The 17324-nt window shown below is 37.0% G+C and overlaps 1 protein-coding gene across 9 annotated transcripts in view; it reads right to left on the bottom strand.

Moving 5' to 3' along the window:
* FAM184A (family with sequence similarity 184 member A) overlaps positions 1 to 17324 on the bottom strand; it is a 77223-nt gene that overhangs the window by 35078 nt on the left and 24821 nt on the right. For all 9 annotated transcript variants that reach the window (XR_008732725.1, XR_008732726.1, XR_008732724.1 and 6 more), the window contains exons 2-6: positions 14365 to 15219; positions 11386 to 11521; positions 7539 to 7720; positions 6686 to 6883; positions 3287 to 3409 (exon numbers count right to left, since the gene is read on the bottom strand). Coding sequence is in view for 6 of the 9 variants with exons in the window: in XM_055713444.1 (XP_055569419.1) it covers positions 3287 to 3409; positions 6686 to 6883; positions 7539 to 7720; positions 11386 to 11521; positions 14365 to 15219 (1494 nt within the window). In the remaining 3 variants the exon portion in view is untranslated. The remainder of the gene's footprint in view (positions 1 to 3286; positions 3410 to 6685; positions 6884 to 7538; positions 7721 to 11385; positions 11522 to 14364; positions 15220 to 17324) is intronic.

Here is a 17324-nt window from a genome sequence, read left to right as displayed (position 1 = left end):
GCTTGAATTTTCCTCATCCTTTAGCTAAGATAATCGCTGTCAAAAAGCCTGTCAAAAAGCAAAGAGGATGGCATAGGTTCAAAAGCAGCTTTCTCAGCAGGGAAGCTAGAGCTAAGCTAACATCTGCAGAAAGTAATAAATATATGGCTACTGTTAAATGACATCTGTAACAAAACAACACAAACAAAAAAAAAAGGAAACAGCAGTAGAAACGTAAAAGCTAAGCTAAAGATGTGCCAGACATTCCACAGGAGAGTTTTTTCCAGGTCAGTGAAGGCATTGAGAAACTATTGCCAGTAGAGATCCAAGGGCAAGCTATAGCTGCAAGTGAAGCACTTTCTCACGTGCTTAAGATAAACATAGTAATAAATAAATCATATTGTCTCTGTACTACATAGAGTGGATTTACAGACCACTCTGAATTTATTGCCCGAACGCTTTATCTCATTCTCTCAATATGCAAGATATACTGCATTAAGTTTATGCCGGCATAAGAATGCATCCAAGCTCAAATATGAAATAGGAGGTGGCCTTAACTCCCTGTTTTAGTTTGTTAGTTACCTATTCCTTAACTAAGCCTCCATTCTCTTTAATTCTGTGTGCTGATTAATTTTCCAAGCCTGGACAGTTAGATAATGAAGACTCATTTGTAAAACATTTGAAGTTACTTCCTTCACAGAAGAAGCAAGTTTATTACTCATGAATTTCAAGAAAAGTTAATAAAGATTAACTAAATTAAAGCCTACAGTGTTGAATGACTATAGAACAAAAGCACTGCTCTCAGATCTAATCCAGCAAGAAGGAAAGTTAACATACAACAGAGAAGTCAAAGCTAAAAAGAAATAACTAAACTTTCTGTAAATTTGAACTGAAAAATAAACCTGTGTATGATTTTCTTCACATATATAGCAAATACATCATATTTGCTCCAACTTGAATGTAAGCAAACATACTGTTAAAAGAACAAGAGCACCACCACCTTCCATTTGCACCTTCTCCGAAGTCAGAAGTACCGACAAAGGCACTCTCAACTATCAGAAAGAAGTACAGTCTCCTGTTCAACAGGCACTTGTGACTGATGCTGAGCTCTAAAGACGCTCTAAAGAGCTACTCTGGTAGTATATATTCTCTAGCATATCTATCTATCTACTGGTAGGTACTGCAGGAGCGGGCTGGAAATTAGGACCATGCGTGACAATCAGTTAGCTGAGGGGAATGTGCTCTTTTGTAGGTCACGAACCCTGGGAGGACAAGGAGTGTGAATAGACACAACAATTAACACGATGAGTCATGCTGAGAGAGCATAGGGGAGTGGGGGATGGATGGCACCAAGGAGAGGTAACACCTTGCTGTTAATTGATGGTAGTTAACCACCAACTGGGGATTGCCTAGTATGCAATGCTTAAAGAACCAACTGTTTAAAACGCGCAGCTTCTGAAAGTATATATAAACTCGTGCTTCTGTACAATAAATCGACATTTGTTTGTATCAAACAGCATCCTGTCTCTTCATTTGCCACAGGTACTACTATGAAAGCATAAACATATTGAAACTAAACTAAGATATACTTTCAGAATATATATTTTAGAATATAATATTCTATTAAAATCTTAAATATTATGTTATGCATATTATTAAAGTAATACACTGATATATATCGATATATCAAGATATACAACATTAACACAAATATATACTTTAATATAACAATAATTTTCACTTTCAGAAGGGCAATCTTTCTCATTTATTAATAACGAGCAGGTTTGTTCTAAAGCAAGTTTAACATTTGTACAATTTGCAAGCCACCAGAATTAGACAGACACCTGCCATCTCCAGAACTTTTACAGTATAGGAAACTGTAATGAAAAGTACCACTGCAAAAAACCTGCTTAAATTCATGCTTAAGTCTGTCTTAAAGCACACAGTGAAATCATATGTATAGCTTAAACAATGAATCCGATTCATACTTTTCTGGAAACAAGGCAAAATTTCCAGAAAATGATTTATCATTGTTTCTGTTTCAAAGAACGTCTTCAGAATTTCTTAGTGATTAAGTATTCTTTATTGTCGGCGCCGGGTGTACGGGGGATCCTTCCACCAATCGTACACACCCAGAGGGGCAGATTATCTTCTATTTATATAATGAAACAATGAATATTCCATTAATGCCTATACATATTCATCACCTGAACCCGCCTACCCTCGCTTCGTATGCTAATTAGCTTATCAGTCTTTCACGCTTGCGCAGATTCTTCCAAAAATTGTGGGCCGGGGTCTTTAGAATGTGGGCAGTGGTCTATGGGAGGCCTCATGGTGTACTTTTCACCTTAGTTCTCAAAAGTGATGAGTTGGCAGACTTGTAGAAATCTTTCCCAGGGTTTTTACAATACTCCTTGTTAATTTTACTCAAGGCCATCCTGCTGTCCCGTTATCTCCTTGGTAGGGCAGCTTGCTTTGCAGATAAGGAGGACAGCTCCCCTTTCAGAGATTTGCAACTTTCTTGCCAGAACAGTCTATATGATCTTTCAGACATTTTAACCCCTTTGTCGCTATACAATTACAAGCTTATTTATGCATTAAAATGAATATTGGTTTATGAATACAAACTTGACCATATTATTTACAGCTTATTCACATCATTTCTGATATCAGTAGAATCTATTTCTAATGTTAAAATATTGTATTATGAAAAGGTGGTGATTTCAAACTGAAAAAGTTAAAGCTGTATTGAGATACAAGATTTAACTTAATTGCATATATCAAAACATTGCAAATGATTTAGGTCTTACTATAGATATTTCATGTCATCTTTTGACGGAAATATACGAAGATCATCTGTAAGTCAGGAAGCTGACCAGAATTTACAGTATGTTAATTTTAACCAAATAATGGGTTTAAATAGTTAGTTTTCTCTCTGTCTCCTGATATATTTTGTGTAGAGGTCTGTCTACCTAATGAGAAGATAAGCAGAGTTGAAACAAAAAAAGCTTTTTACATCGACTGTTTTGTACATCCATATCTTTTGCTTTGTTAATTTTAATTATTTTAATTTTGTTTTTAATTTAATAAAAAAATTAGTTTATTTTGTAAAGGACAAAAAAATCATTGCTTAGAAGCAGTCAAGTAGCTTACCACATTTGAAGAATACTCAACTTTAAAAAGAAATAAGGTATTAAACAGACCAAACAGTGTAGCCCTAGCTCTGTACAAAGCACAAGATCATTACTGATGAAATGCAGTTTAGTACACAGAACCATTAGCCGATACAATTAAAGTTAGCCCTTACCTCCTGATTGGCAGAAGTCAGTTTTGTTGTTAGCTCTTCCTTCAGGTTTTCCAGCTGCTGTCGGAGCTGATTCTTATCGTCCTCCAAATGCAGTTTCTCCTTCTCAAACTGCTGCTCCAACTCCTACGCAGAAACAAGGATGAAAAAAAATATTGTATACTTGCCATACATTCATCACAAAGTACAGGTGTACCACATGAAAGTTATTCCTCCTGACATAAATATTCCTGATCTCAACCAAGAATTATCCTTTTGATAAAGTGTTAAAACAACAACATTTATTTCCTTTTACAACAGACATTTTTTCCTAGTTTATCTAATCTAACATCCCTGATTAATCACAAAATCTAGTAAATGAGAATAAAGTCCTGTTTGTCTTGTTTCACTTTGCACTTAATTATCAAAATCATTAAAACTATATCTACTTTCACAGTTTTTCAATCTGAGCTGACAGAATGCAGAAATTCACTTTTTATAAAATGATGCTAATAATATGCTTATCCTTCAGCCTTTTACCCAGTTATCTCCTACACAAAATCCTCACAGAAAATAGCAAATCTTAAAATCCAGACTGAGATTTGTGAAGTTTTTCAGGCTGTTAAAACAAACAAAAAAGCTCCACACCCTTTCTACAAAATTTATGTAGAACTGAAAGAAAAACAACAATTAGTCTTCAACTATATGAAGAAAGAAATATCTCTGTTTTCATTTCAGTCTCTGTGGAGTAATAGCCAAATTTTGAAAACTCCCCTCTTGGATGAATTTTATTTCTGCTACATGAGCCTGTGTTGTATATGTATTTGTTAGAAACATTTTTCTTTTAAGGAAAACTACAGATTTATGCTTCAGCTTATACATTAATATTCAGAATATATTTTCAGAAGAAGAATTTCTGTCACAAAATACTTAACATGAAACATGTTAAAATTAAGAGTTTTATTTATATTTCAGTGAATAGACTAATATAATTTATTACACCACAAAGCCTTCTCGAAGAAAATTCAAGTTGCAAAGCAAGGTGCTCCAGAGCCACATTATATGAGACTTCAAGGTCTTCTTATGCAGCTACAGAGGCTCCTTTATTAAGCCCTTCTTAGGAGTTCAGCTGCAATGCGAGTCTTGGCATCAATTCAGCACCTCTGCGTAGCCCTGGGCTCGGATTTGAGAAAATCAGTAATACCTCAGAAACAGCTATAAAAACACATAGACCAGAGCCATGCATGAAACAAAACATCCAACTGCAGGCGTTGGTAGGATTTTGCAGACAGGGAGACTCAATACTCAAGAATTTAAGAGCAAAGACTGTCATGAAGAATATAAAACTCTAAGGAAAACCAGGGATCTGCAAGACAGCAACTTGGTGTCATGCAGCTCATTCAAAGATGCAATGGAGGCCAACCCTTCCTCATCCAAAAGCAGGGACTCCCCAGGTGTTTTGCTGGGGGTGGTAAGCACATTAGTAGCTGGTTAGTTCTAGCACTCCATTAGGGTGTGCAATAGGCAATAAATAATTTCCATCTAAACTGCTGTGTGTGCAGAGAGATTGTGTACAAACAGTCTCTTTGTGGTAGAAGTTGAACAGTGACAAAACAGGGTTACATTGTATAGCCAGGTATTACTGAAAGTGTAACTCATCAAGTGCATGTTTTCTTCAGGGGGCCCAGATCCACCACCAGGTGGGACAGATGACATTTGCTAATAGAGACTTGCTCAATTTTTCTTGTTCACACTGTGAAGTCTGCTGTCTGCAAAATTTCACTAGTGCTATTCAGACTCTATTCTGATAACTGAGTAATTAGTTCTTCTATGATACTTGTCATTCATTACAGCTGTGCAGTGCTGCAAAATTATTAGCAACTATTTTCACAAGCCTCATATGAACTGATGCCATTTTTACAGCTCATTTTCTAGATGGAAAAACTGAAGCAAAGAGATGTATTGAAGCTATTTCTTGACTCCTATTCTCACTTTTAGAATTCTCTTCTGTTCCATTTTTTTCAAAGCCTTTCAAACCCTAGATGGCTTTCAAGTCTTCCCATCCCACTAAGTCCTCACGTCCTCTATTACAAGACTCCTTGTACCTGGCTTCTTCCTCATACTAAATTGAATTACTCAGTCTCAAATGTGGAGAAGAGTTGAAGGAAGAAATAATCAAACAGCACAACATGTGCTTAGTGAGACAGGTTTGACAGGAGACGATACACTGATTAAGATTTACCGAGATCTTGACCCTGATATCTTTTCATAGTTGGGTTTTCCCTTCCTAAAATCAAGCTTCAGATTTCTCATATTTATAAAGGTGTTCCCTATTTTAATAAATTTAATGTTTTAAAGACAAATTTTTCCTGATATCCTTTGTTTTATTCTCTACATGATTTTAATAAACAACAGAAAACAGAAAGGACCCCACATCTTACTGGAGTAAAAGAAAAATATTCCCAGAAACCCTTAGGAGACCTTGTTTTAATAATAGGCACGTTAAAGGTACAAAGAAAGTACGCCTGAAAGATCAGATGCACATATATCTCAGAGAACTACTTTCGTTGTTGGGAGGCATGAAAAAATCTTTGGGATTTATTCAAAATAAAACTACAGAGCAACACACTAGTAATATACTGATTTTTTTAAAAAAAGATATAAGATACACATCACTAACTACAGCTGTGTTTCTTGGTGTGTTCACAGGAAACACACCAGAGAAGCATAACAAAGCCTTAAATTAAATAATTAATATTTATCCCATATTTACTCTATCAGGTAAAAAATATGTATAATGTACATACATCAGATTAGGAAATAATAATTCAGAATTGGTCCTGTCATTTACCCCAACAAAGAAAAGGACAATTTTGTGAACCAAAAAAGCCTTTCAGTTTCAGGATTCCAGTTAAAGATAAACAGATAGTCAATATACAGCAAGCATAATTCTATGATGTAAGTTATGAACAGCTGTTTTCTTCCTCTGAGTATACATTCAGTCAGGTACTAATATAGTATCTTAATGTACTTCTGGACTGTTTATGAAAATTTTAAATATTAGAGTAACATAATCTTTCATTTCCTTCAGAAGAACTGATCTTGAGTGATATACCAACCCTTCTGAATATGGGTCACAAAACCCATGAAAACATACCTACTATGCTCAAAAAGAAAGTAGTTTGAGAATTTCTCTTCTGTATGCAGAGAAGTGACAGTACAAATGCTCTTTTTTTTTTTTCTTTTTCTTGCAAGATATGTATTATTTTAATAAAGACTGAGTAGTTTCTTCAGAGAGGTCCAGCAGATCTGCAGGTAACTCCAAATAAAACTTGCCATGCAACAAAACCACGCACTACAACGTTCAAACTGTAACATTTGCTTTTTGTAATATACTTGATTAACAGGAAAACACAAACCTACCATCTGCAGTTTTTTCTTATCCTTATTAGCATTACTGTGCGCAGCCTCAATTGCAGTGTGGTGCTTCCATGCCAATTCTTCTAAGGTCTTGGAATGAGCCTCCTTTAACTGCGCAGCCTCTCCTTCTAATCTTGCTTGCAATTTTACCAGCTCCTTCTCATAATATTCACGTTGTGTCTCCCTCGCTTCATTTACTTTCTATAAATGACAGAAAAAAAAAAATCTATGAAATGGTAAAAAAATACTATCTGAACAGTAGGAATAAAAAAAACCCCAAAAACATTACTGATAACAAATGCACAAAAATTAGCCTCCATATAAAAAAAAAATTGAGCAAACACTGAGCACTAAGTCGTTCAATAACCAAAACCATAGTTTCAGTATATCCATGCAAAGCAATATATCCTTATAAAATCTATTTTTTTGCTCTATTTAATCTGGGGAAACAGCAGTCAGGTACCAAAGTCAAAGCCTATAGAAAATTTCAGTTCAGTATTTTCAAACACGTCCAGCACATTTTCAGAGAAAGTTTTTTTTAAAGTTGTTCTTTAACCATTTCACATTTCTCCTTACTGAGATACTTTAGGTACTAGGCATCTACACACAAGGTCATAAATTAAAGTGAAATTGCTAAAATATATCCCCAAGCAGCTGAATAGCATCTAATCTGACTTCCCTCTACTCTCACTTTACATTCTACATTAGTCATTCTATGGTGCTACGTGAGATATATTTGGAACATACTACTGCTGGTACTAGTCCAGTCATATCAAACAAAAATTAAAACAATCACTTTTTCCTGAGAATCTGAGGTCTTTTTTTTGATACAACTAAAGCAAATAAGCTGTTTAACCTTTTCCAAGGCCAGAATTTGCTGCCTTTGTCGCTCATCCAGACTCTGTGTTTTGCTTTGTAATAAATTTCTTTCTTCTTCCAGCTGGGATAGTTTTTCCTTTAATCTAGACTTTTCTGATTCCAAATCTCTGATTGTAACTTCTTGAGTCATTTGAGTAGCTTGAAGCATTCCAATGTGACCTAAAAACAAAACAGCTCTTTAAAACCCCACATTGGTTTCATGTAATTGAAGTACACATTCACACTTCAGCGTTTTCTAGAAGTACAACTCTATGGAAGCTTTCATATGGATCTCCATTATATACACTGCAAAGCTTAACTTCCCCTCCTCTCCTTTTTTTAGTTTTAATGTAAAATATCCAGCCACAGTAGAGCGCTTGGTGCTGGGATTCCTTTAGTTTCAGTTTTTCTGGTTCAAGGTTGCATATTGACTCCCAGAGAAAGCAGGAGGTAGGCAATAGTATGAACATAGACAGTTCGTCTTGAAGAACTTACTCCATCTAAAACTGCACATTTTTACCCCACAGCAAACTACACAACAGAAAGCAGAACATTGACATCTTTCATAATTTAGCCAGCACGCAAGGTATAGCAGCTAAAGCTATGTAAAACTTATGGCATTACACTTTATTTTGCTATAGGGAGATGACTACGATTTAACAGAACTCATTCTCTCTATAGTAAAGTAGGATCTAAATCCTTGCAGGTTAGAGGCTTCCTTTTAGTTTCTATATGTATATTTAAAAACCCAAAAATCTACAAAGCTAGACAGTATAATCATCTGTCCTTCACATCACCAGTGGAAAAAAGTTTATGACTTAAGAAATTTTTGTCCTTGTTGTTCTTAATTTATATCTGTATTACTGAAAATACTACCACTAGCTAATTGACCAAAGCAGTGAAACCCTTGTTATTCTGGAGAGCCTTAGGAGAGGCTAGATGGCTACTTAGGAAAAGAGAACGCGCCTAGGTTTGTTCAATTGAACAACTGAGAGGGTGCTCCTAAGGCTCTTCAACTGAAAAAACAAGAAAGGGAGTATTCTCCCATTACTTTAACATGTTTGTAGAAGCATCACGTTGGAGTGGATTCTTTTGATAGAAAGACCTTATTAACCCTTTCATAAATTGCATGACCTAGACATGTTTGAAATATGCCATTTGAAAAACCAAAGTGGTAACTAAACAGAATTTCAAGGATTACACAGAGATCCTTAACATTTTCACACAGAGAAAGCATCCAGATAAGAAACTGTATTGTTTACTGAGAATAAATTTATTATTTTTGTAGTCATAACTTCGTGAGACCTTTTTTCCTTATCATTTTATTATAACCTTCAAAAGTGATACGAGTTTTACTAACGGAGTACTGTTTTTCAATTTAAGTTCCTAAGCTAAGAAAGTGGACTGTGTCACTGTTTCTTACAAGACAAAACCACTGAGCCTCCTGATTCATTTCCATCTGAGGTTAAAGCAACATGTGCCAAAAAAAAAAAAAAGGAAACTGTTTTAGCCCTTGTTGCCTGTGAACACTGATGTGAAGGGAAGGACAGCGGGATACATAATAGAATTTGAAGATTAAAAAAGCTCCAAAATGATTTGCATTGTCTATGAAAATGCTAATCTCTAATTGTGCTAAGCTCTGAATAATTTCAAGGATCATTTGGATTTGGGCATTTTTGTTTGATAAAACTGAAAACTGAAGAGGAAAAAAAATTAAGATAACTGGTATGCTTAACTCCATAATGTTTCAAAAAACACCTTGTTTCAAAAGTTCAGCTATTTAAGAAATGTATTTGCAAACCCAGTTTTTAGTGTGTTCTCACAAGGAGAACAATTAGAAATTCAAATCTGTCGGGAAGCATTATGCACACGCATAGTTTATTGTAAGCACAGATGCACACACTGATCTAGAGCTTTTGTCCTAGCAATGCCAACACACAACACAGGTTTCCCATTCCTCATGCTCTACACAGAAGGTATGAAACGCAGCAGTTTCCTTTCAAGTTTGAAACTCAGTAAAAATAGAAGACAATGTTAATTTTCCTTAACAGACTTAATACAGTGTTCTCAAATTCCAATACAATGAGTAAGCATTTTGTATGGTAATTAAGTACAAGAATTTAGTTTCTTTCAGGCAGGATTTTTGATTTCCAAGTGTGAGCTGAAAATCAAAAGGAGACGGCAGTGGGCCAGCGTAAGAAACCTTTTCCAAACAAGCTGGTAACCAATTACATCACATGCTAATGGCTTGGTGGCACCACTGTAAACGGGGCTCCTGGCTCTTGTTGCACAGCAACATGCTGTAAAGCAAATACATGCTACTGACCGCACCACTGAGCTCAGCTGGACACACTTGAGTTTCTGGTAAAGCTGAAAACCTCAATACCAGAAAAGCCCAGTGCTGGACTCATAGGTTAGCCGGCTACACACCATCAATAATGCAGAAAACCCGCCTGGATATTTATTTCCACTAAATCTGGGGCTGCCTACTGAACCCCCCTCCCATGCTTCCACCTAGGGAAAGAAACAAGAATGTACAAAGTGTATGAGAACAGGTTTTTTCCCCCCTCAACAGTCTCATGTTGTGATTTTTTTCTATGAGTGTCTCACAAGCCACTTTTTGGAGGGTCAGATTCCCATTTGAAAGCCATGATTTGAGATCCTCTCAGCAGCAAGCCTACTCCTTCTAGCTGTTTACATCCAGTAGGACCTTGTAAGTCTTGGGTACCTGCTGGCCTCTATATCGTCCAAATGTATAGCCTAGGCTATTCCTAGTCCTTACCTTAGCTAGCTCATATATGCCACTTTTCCTAGGTGGCAGACACACTCAGTCCCTCCGTATGAACAGCTTCATTATTTGAAGGACAGAAATCAAGCCTTGATACAGGCCACATTCACATACCCAGGTTGAGGGCTAAGCCATACATAACCAGATAGTAGTGTTACATTAATAGTAAATATTTATACTATATAAAACTATAGTAAACCATTGCAGTATTAGTAGGTTATTGCTGTGAAGCACTGTCTGTCCTTAAGGCTGACTGGCACAGTCTGGCAACGTCCCAGACTTCAAAACAAAGTAATCTTATCCAAACTGACTTCTGGGAAGGGCCCTGGGCTTATGCTAATTTGTGTGGAAAATAATCAGGTGCTTCTACAATTGACTTAGTTGAACAAGGCCAAAGATAAGCCAGGGGCTTATTTTTAGCCTACAATCCTACCTACAGTATAGTTAACCAAGTTCAAGCACTTGGACCCACGCCCTACCACTACATAGTTTACTAGAGAGATAATGCCAGTGAGGGAACACACACATGTGTACAGCCAAGTCTTAAAACTATTTTCTATACCTTTCCATATGCCAACAAGCACAGAGAAGTGAAGAAAACTGCTATAAAGAAAACACTTAAAGATTTATTATCCAATAAGCTGCAAGTCTTCTGACAGCAGATGTAAAGCAAAATACCATAAACTCAGCAAAAAGACACGGCAACTGAAAAAGGATGGAGGAACACCAAGCCTGTCTCTGCGACTATGTGTAGAACAGATACACAGGAGAAGCATTCTGTACAAGTGCAGTTAAGGCAAGAAATTCCAAAACCTGGAAACACGCCATACAAAGTTCAGACAAAAAAAGTACACACACAACCAGAAGAGTCTTAAGTACAATGCACGTGGTATCAAAGCGGTTTAAAAAAAACCACCCAAACTTGTCAGAAGTTTTTATGGACAGCATAGAACAGTCTTTAGGCATTCTAAGCCCACACAAGATTACTAAAAAAAAAAAAAAAAAGAAAGGCTAGAAGAAAAAGTTAATTTCCAGATTAAGTTACTGACATACATACTGGCTTTGAGAACAAGATCAGTGGCCTGCTGCTGTAAGCGCTCCCTAGCAGCTGCCAGCTCACTTTCCACTTCTTTGTGTTTGCTTAACAATGACATCTCCTCCTCCTTCACATCATCTAGCTGTTTTTGAAGAACCTAGAGGAAGCATAGTATAATGTCTGTTACCATTATATACAATTGTGTGACAATTTAAATGAGCATTAGGTTAAAATGTACAGAAAAGACCTTTCAGCAAACAAGTTTTATTCATACAAAAGCCAAAATCTTGTAATATTACCACCACATTCATTTTGCATTATATGTTTTTCCAAAAATATTGTTGAAGCATCAAGATACTGGCTATACGGCATGACGAGAATGCGTAAGAGAAGTGTGACAATATTCAAAAAGGTATACAAAAAATAAAAACAGTGGAATGGTCCACAGAGTTTGGAGGCCAACTTGAGAAACATTGTTTCTGTTATCTGAGATTTCTCTGTTCACAGCAGTTTACAGTGTCTTTCATTCCATCCCTGAGTGTTTAGTACTGACACAGACAAAAAAAGCTACACATTGATAACATAAAATGAGAGCCAGTCAATTGGTTAAATCAAACTTCTAATATGTTTCAACTCTGATGTACTGATCCATAATAACATATCTTTGGTAGTGTGATGCTGATGCGTTCTCAGCCGTGCAGGAAGGAAAAGCAAGTCTTGTTCTGTTTTAAAAGTAAAGATAGATATCTCACCATTCAAGTCACTGGAACAGTAAAGGGTCATTTCAGAAACTAAAGCAAGAAATAGAATCAGGGAAAACACGGGACAGGGCATGTAATGAAACATGGACACCAGAAGTGGCGAGATTATGTATTTGATCATCTCATCCATGATGATCAGAGTAGGACCTGACTTAAATCTGCTGTGAATACTGTACTAGGCTCTTCCTCTTCTCTGGAACCAAAAGGAACTCACTCCCTTACTGCAGGAACAATCAGCGTACAGTGGATTTCCTCTTTGCTGCGGTTTGCAAGAAACCCACTTCCTTGGTGTAGTCAGTTGAAAGGCAAGGGTTCTACTTTGCCAGCTGAACAGAGCTGAAAATGAACTTTTGAAAGGCCCCTTGGGAAACGAAAAAGATGTTCTGAATGTATTATCTCATAAAAGCAGTAGTCTTCTTTCACTGTAGCCTGTAGCTTTTACACAAGAAAGAGGGGTAGTCAAAAAGTTGGGCTGTAATTAGACTGTAAATGGGAAAAGCTCATGGCTCATCTCAGCTCTACCCAATGATGTGTCCAAAATTACTATGACCATCACATTTAAGTACTTCTGGCTTTGAAAACTTGAGAGTAACTACAAATGCAAAAGACAAGATACTTAAAGCTTACCCACAGAAATTACTGTTCTTCGGGCCTCGGCACAGCTACCAAAAACTGAGCAGAATCTTTTCCTTCAAGCCCAGCATATCCAGTCCTACTGCTAACCAAATAAAATCAGTCTTTGCATTTCTGGGATGTCTTGTCCTTCTTTAGGGACAAGAAACTTTAGTTTCTAAATAACAGTGTTGTGGTTTAACCTGGCAAGCTGCCAAGCCCCACACAGCCACTCGCTCTCTACCTCTGGCAGGATGGAGGAGAGAATCAGAAGGGCAAAAACAAGAAAACTCATGGATTGAAATAAAGACAGTTTAATAGGTAAAGCAAAAGCTGTGCACAAAAGGAAAGGGATTCACTCACTCCTTCCCATCAGCAGGCAGGTGTTCAGCCATCTCCAGGAAGGCAGGGCTCCATCACATATAATGGTTACTTGCAAAGACAAACACTGTAACTCCAAACGTCCTCCCTCCTTCCCTCACCTTTTATTACTGAGCATGACATCATATAGATATCCCCTTGGTCAGCTGGGGTCACCTGCCCCAGCTGTATTCCCTCCCAGCTGCTCACTGGTGGGGTGGTACAAAAAGCACAAAAACCCTTGGCTCTGTGCAAGCACTGCTCAGCAATAGCTAAAACATACCTGACTTAACACCATTTTCATCACAAATCCAAAACACAGAACCATACCAGCTACTACAAGGAAAACTAACTCCATCCCAGCCAAAACCAGTACATACTGAAAATGTGTGCAGTATTTTGGTTACTGCTTGTGAAAACATCATTGAAGTTGTTATAATAAAAAAGTTGAAACATTCAGAAAGTCATCTTTTTTCTTACCTCCTACAAACTTTTCTTAACACCCAACATCTTTAGGCAAGGTGGTCACTAATGATCTCCACAAGCAAGACTGCACTGCATACAGAACATTAATTGTATTTACAGTGCCAGTTGTATGACATTTCTGTGAAATATGTTTCTGCAAGAAACAGTACAGTCTAGATAAGTGGTTTCTCAACTCTTCTAGTAAGCATTTTGGCTTGTCAGCATAGCATCTCAAATGGTACTAGTTATCAACATCTTCCCTCCCTCTCTGAATCCTTTATTTTTGGGGGGGTGGGGTGGGGGAGTGGGGAGAGAGGGATCAACGTCTGTGGAGACCTGATGAAAAGACATTGCTTAGCTTTTCTCCTTCCCCTCCCCCCCCTTTCTTTCTTTGGCAGGAGGAGAACCAGGTTTAGTTTGGGTTTGGATTTTTTTTTTTTGTCTGTTCTTTAAGTGGTAATGGTTTTGAGTATTCTATTGAGTATACTACACTTTGGGTAGCATGACTCAAACAACCAAGTTCTGTTTATGAACAGCTGAAAGGAAGGAGACCAAAAAACTTCCCCCTGCGTAGGGCTTTCTAGATTATACTGGAATATAAAGTAGTATTAATTCAGTCTGGGAAAATTAAACACATAAACTTACAAATAAATAAAAAAAGTAGAAGGTTATAGTCAAATATGAGTGACAGAAAATTAAGTTTACATATTCTAATCACCTCAATCTACCAGCCTCATGGAAAGACAGCCTAAATAGGAAAAGAAAATTCACAGTCTTGGGAACAACATATCATCAGTCTCACCTGAACATTGTTTTCTGCTGTACCAAGAGCCACCTGAAGTTTTTGGCATTTTTCCCGTAGACTAGCAGCTTCATCCTGAACCATTTGCAATTCAGTTTTAAGCTTGCCCAGATTCTTCCGTAACATACTTTCCTGGTTTTGAAATTCTTTTCTTAGCTCCACTTCTTTTTCTTTGCAAGCATGTAGGCTTTCTGCTGTAAAAAGCTGAGATCTTTTCAAAGAATCAAGTTCATGTTCATAGAAGGACTGTGCTTTGCTGAGTTTGCCTTCATAGTCCTCAATGAGTTTTTTTCTTTCCAGCCTTAATTCTTCAACTTTACTGTTCAAGTCTTCCAGCTCCAGTCTATGCAATTCCTCTAGTTTTTCTTGCCCCTTACTTAAAGTAGCATTCTGACTCTGCTGAGTCTTGAGAAGTTCTTGAATCTCAAGCCTGTGGGCAGCTCTCAAGTCTTCCAGAGCTGTACGCTTGTCCTTCTCGTACTGCACTTGCAATTGTATGAAGCTTCGTAGCCTTTCCTCAAATTTCTTTCTGATCTCTTCTACTTCTCTTGACATGGTCACTACACGTTGGACATGCTGAGCTTCTGCACAAAGCTGCATATCTTCAACTCTATCCTTATAGGCTTCAAATTCTGTCAGCGCCTGATGTTTCATCTTTTTATGATCTTCCAGTGACTCTTCTAAAACCTGGATCTTTCTCTTGAGATCCATTTCTTCTGCAACTTTACTTTTATACTGCAAGATCTTCTCTCTGGTCTCTGCGAGAATTTGTTGAATTTCTTCTTCATGAGCATCCTTAAGGGCTTGGATAGCAGCTTCATGTTCATCATTTTTAGTGTTCAAAGCATATATTACCTACAAACATGAAATAATATTGTGTTAGAGAAAAGACATTCTGGTTATCTGTTACATCATAAGGAAAAAACCACCCAGGCACTCTGAAAGTTACTTTGACAGTCTGGTATATTTTCATGATACACTTAAGACACCAAATATTATTATGAATGTGACTGCATAAATGCTGTATTAGTCATGAAAATCTTATACATCTTGTAGAACAGTATACTTCTTAATTGTAATTTTCCTGCTGAAAGCTTTGCCTTTATATGTATGTTGTTGCTGTAAATACCACTGGGGAAAAAAAAAGCACATTCAACACATGAAAAACAAAACATTTAATTAAAAGATTTAGAAGCATAGCCTGAAAAGAAATATGAACAGAGGTTTTCTGTCGGAGAATCACACACACAGTATACATTACGACATGAAATTAAACTAGAACAAAATCAAACTCTCAAATTCCTCCTTTCCAAATGCTAACTATTCTTAAATATTTCATTTTAGAAACACCTAAAATGCAAACATGGCTTGTTCTGGTTTGTAAGCTTGATGGTTGCCCAGATATAATTTTGGTTTTGACAACTTGTCTAGTAGGCATCCTGTCTAAGGTGTCTCACAACATAAGCTCACCAGCTTTCCAGCTAATAAGTCAGGTGAACAGAAAAGTAGCTGGCAGGGCAGCCAAGTTTGGGAAGCCCAGGGAGCTAAGCAGCTCACAATGGCTGTGAAAGCATCAAAGCTGCGTAACTTTCAGTGAAAGTTCTGAAGTAACCAGATACATCCTATGGGATCTTTCAATTGCACCACACCACAGTATGTCATCTTTCTGGTTTTTAACTAGGAAGCACTCTCACCAATATAGAGATACAGATAAGTATGTGTATGTATCCATGAATAAACTATTCATGAGATAAGTAGTTTTAATAGAATATTTTGTGCTCCAAGAACTCCAGAAAATCCCCACAATTCCCAGATATATTACAGGCAGCAAGAGCTACAAAAACCATCTGAACAGGGGGAAAAAATAAAGCACGTGGCAATTAGTATGTTTTGTATATCTTAAAAACAAACAAGAAGCAACAAAAATGGAAACAAGGCAGCAGCAGAGAATTTAGAAAAAAGCTGCCCTTTGGGGATGTTTGGTTTTTTTGGTGGTTTATTTGTTGTTGGTTTGTTGGTTTTTTTTTTTCCTTTGAGGACAGAACCTAGACCAGTCCTCTGTTAGCATTCAAGCAGGCACAGAGGAAGACTGTCCTGACCTGACCAGGGCCAGGAAATACGAGTTGGCCCCAGAATCACTCTGCTGGCACCAAGCACAGAGCCTCGAAGTTCTGGAATGGAGGAAGTGTCTACAGTCAAGTGTTCAGACAAGTCAGAAATCTCAAGAGAGTTCTAAGTGAAAAAGCAGATTCAAGATAATAACAAGCTCTATTTTCAGGGGTGAGCAGGTGGGGTGTGGTTTTTTTTATTTTTAATTTTATTTTTGAAGTAAGAGTCCAGACACTGTATTTGCATTTTATTGTCTGAAATAAGAAACATGCATCATTCCATTACCTGTGCCAAAACACCTAACCTAACCTACCTATATTGGTACTATAGATAGGGCTACAGCTTGATATAGATATTGATATATGTAGTGAGGATATATCTATCTCCTAAAAGGGCAGGCTTGATATTAAAAAAAAAAGTTCTGAAACATATCAGACAAAGAAAAAAAACAAACCAACAGCCTAAATCATCTTTACATAGCAAGGAAATAACTTTAAAAAACCACAAAATACAGTTTAAAGACATTAAATTTTTCTAATATGTGTAATACTATGTAATAAAAGAGAAAATAAATAGATCTTCCATAGTTTTGATAACTGTCCTTAATAGTGCTAATACCTCTGCAGGCAGCAGTTAGACTTTTGGCTTCCTCCCTAGAAAAAAAAAAAAAAATTTCCCTACTGCAAAAGAGCTTCATGGTTCAGAGACTCAAAATCCTCCTCCAATACACTGCAAAAAGTGACCACAAACCCACATACAATTCCATTAGCAGAATCACAACTACCACTGCAATGCTCTTCACCCAAAGTTTCAACCCTTTCTATTCTCACTGTCTGGTGATGCCAACATTA

The sequence above is a fragment of the Falco cherrug genome, chromosome 6, assembly GCF_023634085.1.
Source record: "Falco cherrug isolate bFalChe1 chromosome 6, bFalChe1.pri, whole genome shotgun sequence".
NCBI classification, from domain to species: domain Eukaryota; kingdom Metazoa; phylum Chordata; class Aves; order Falconiformes; family Falconidae; genus Falco; species Falco cherrug.
Note: the sequence above shows the minus strand (reverse complement) of the source record. Positions and strands in the feature narration are given on the sequence as shown.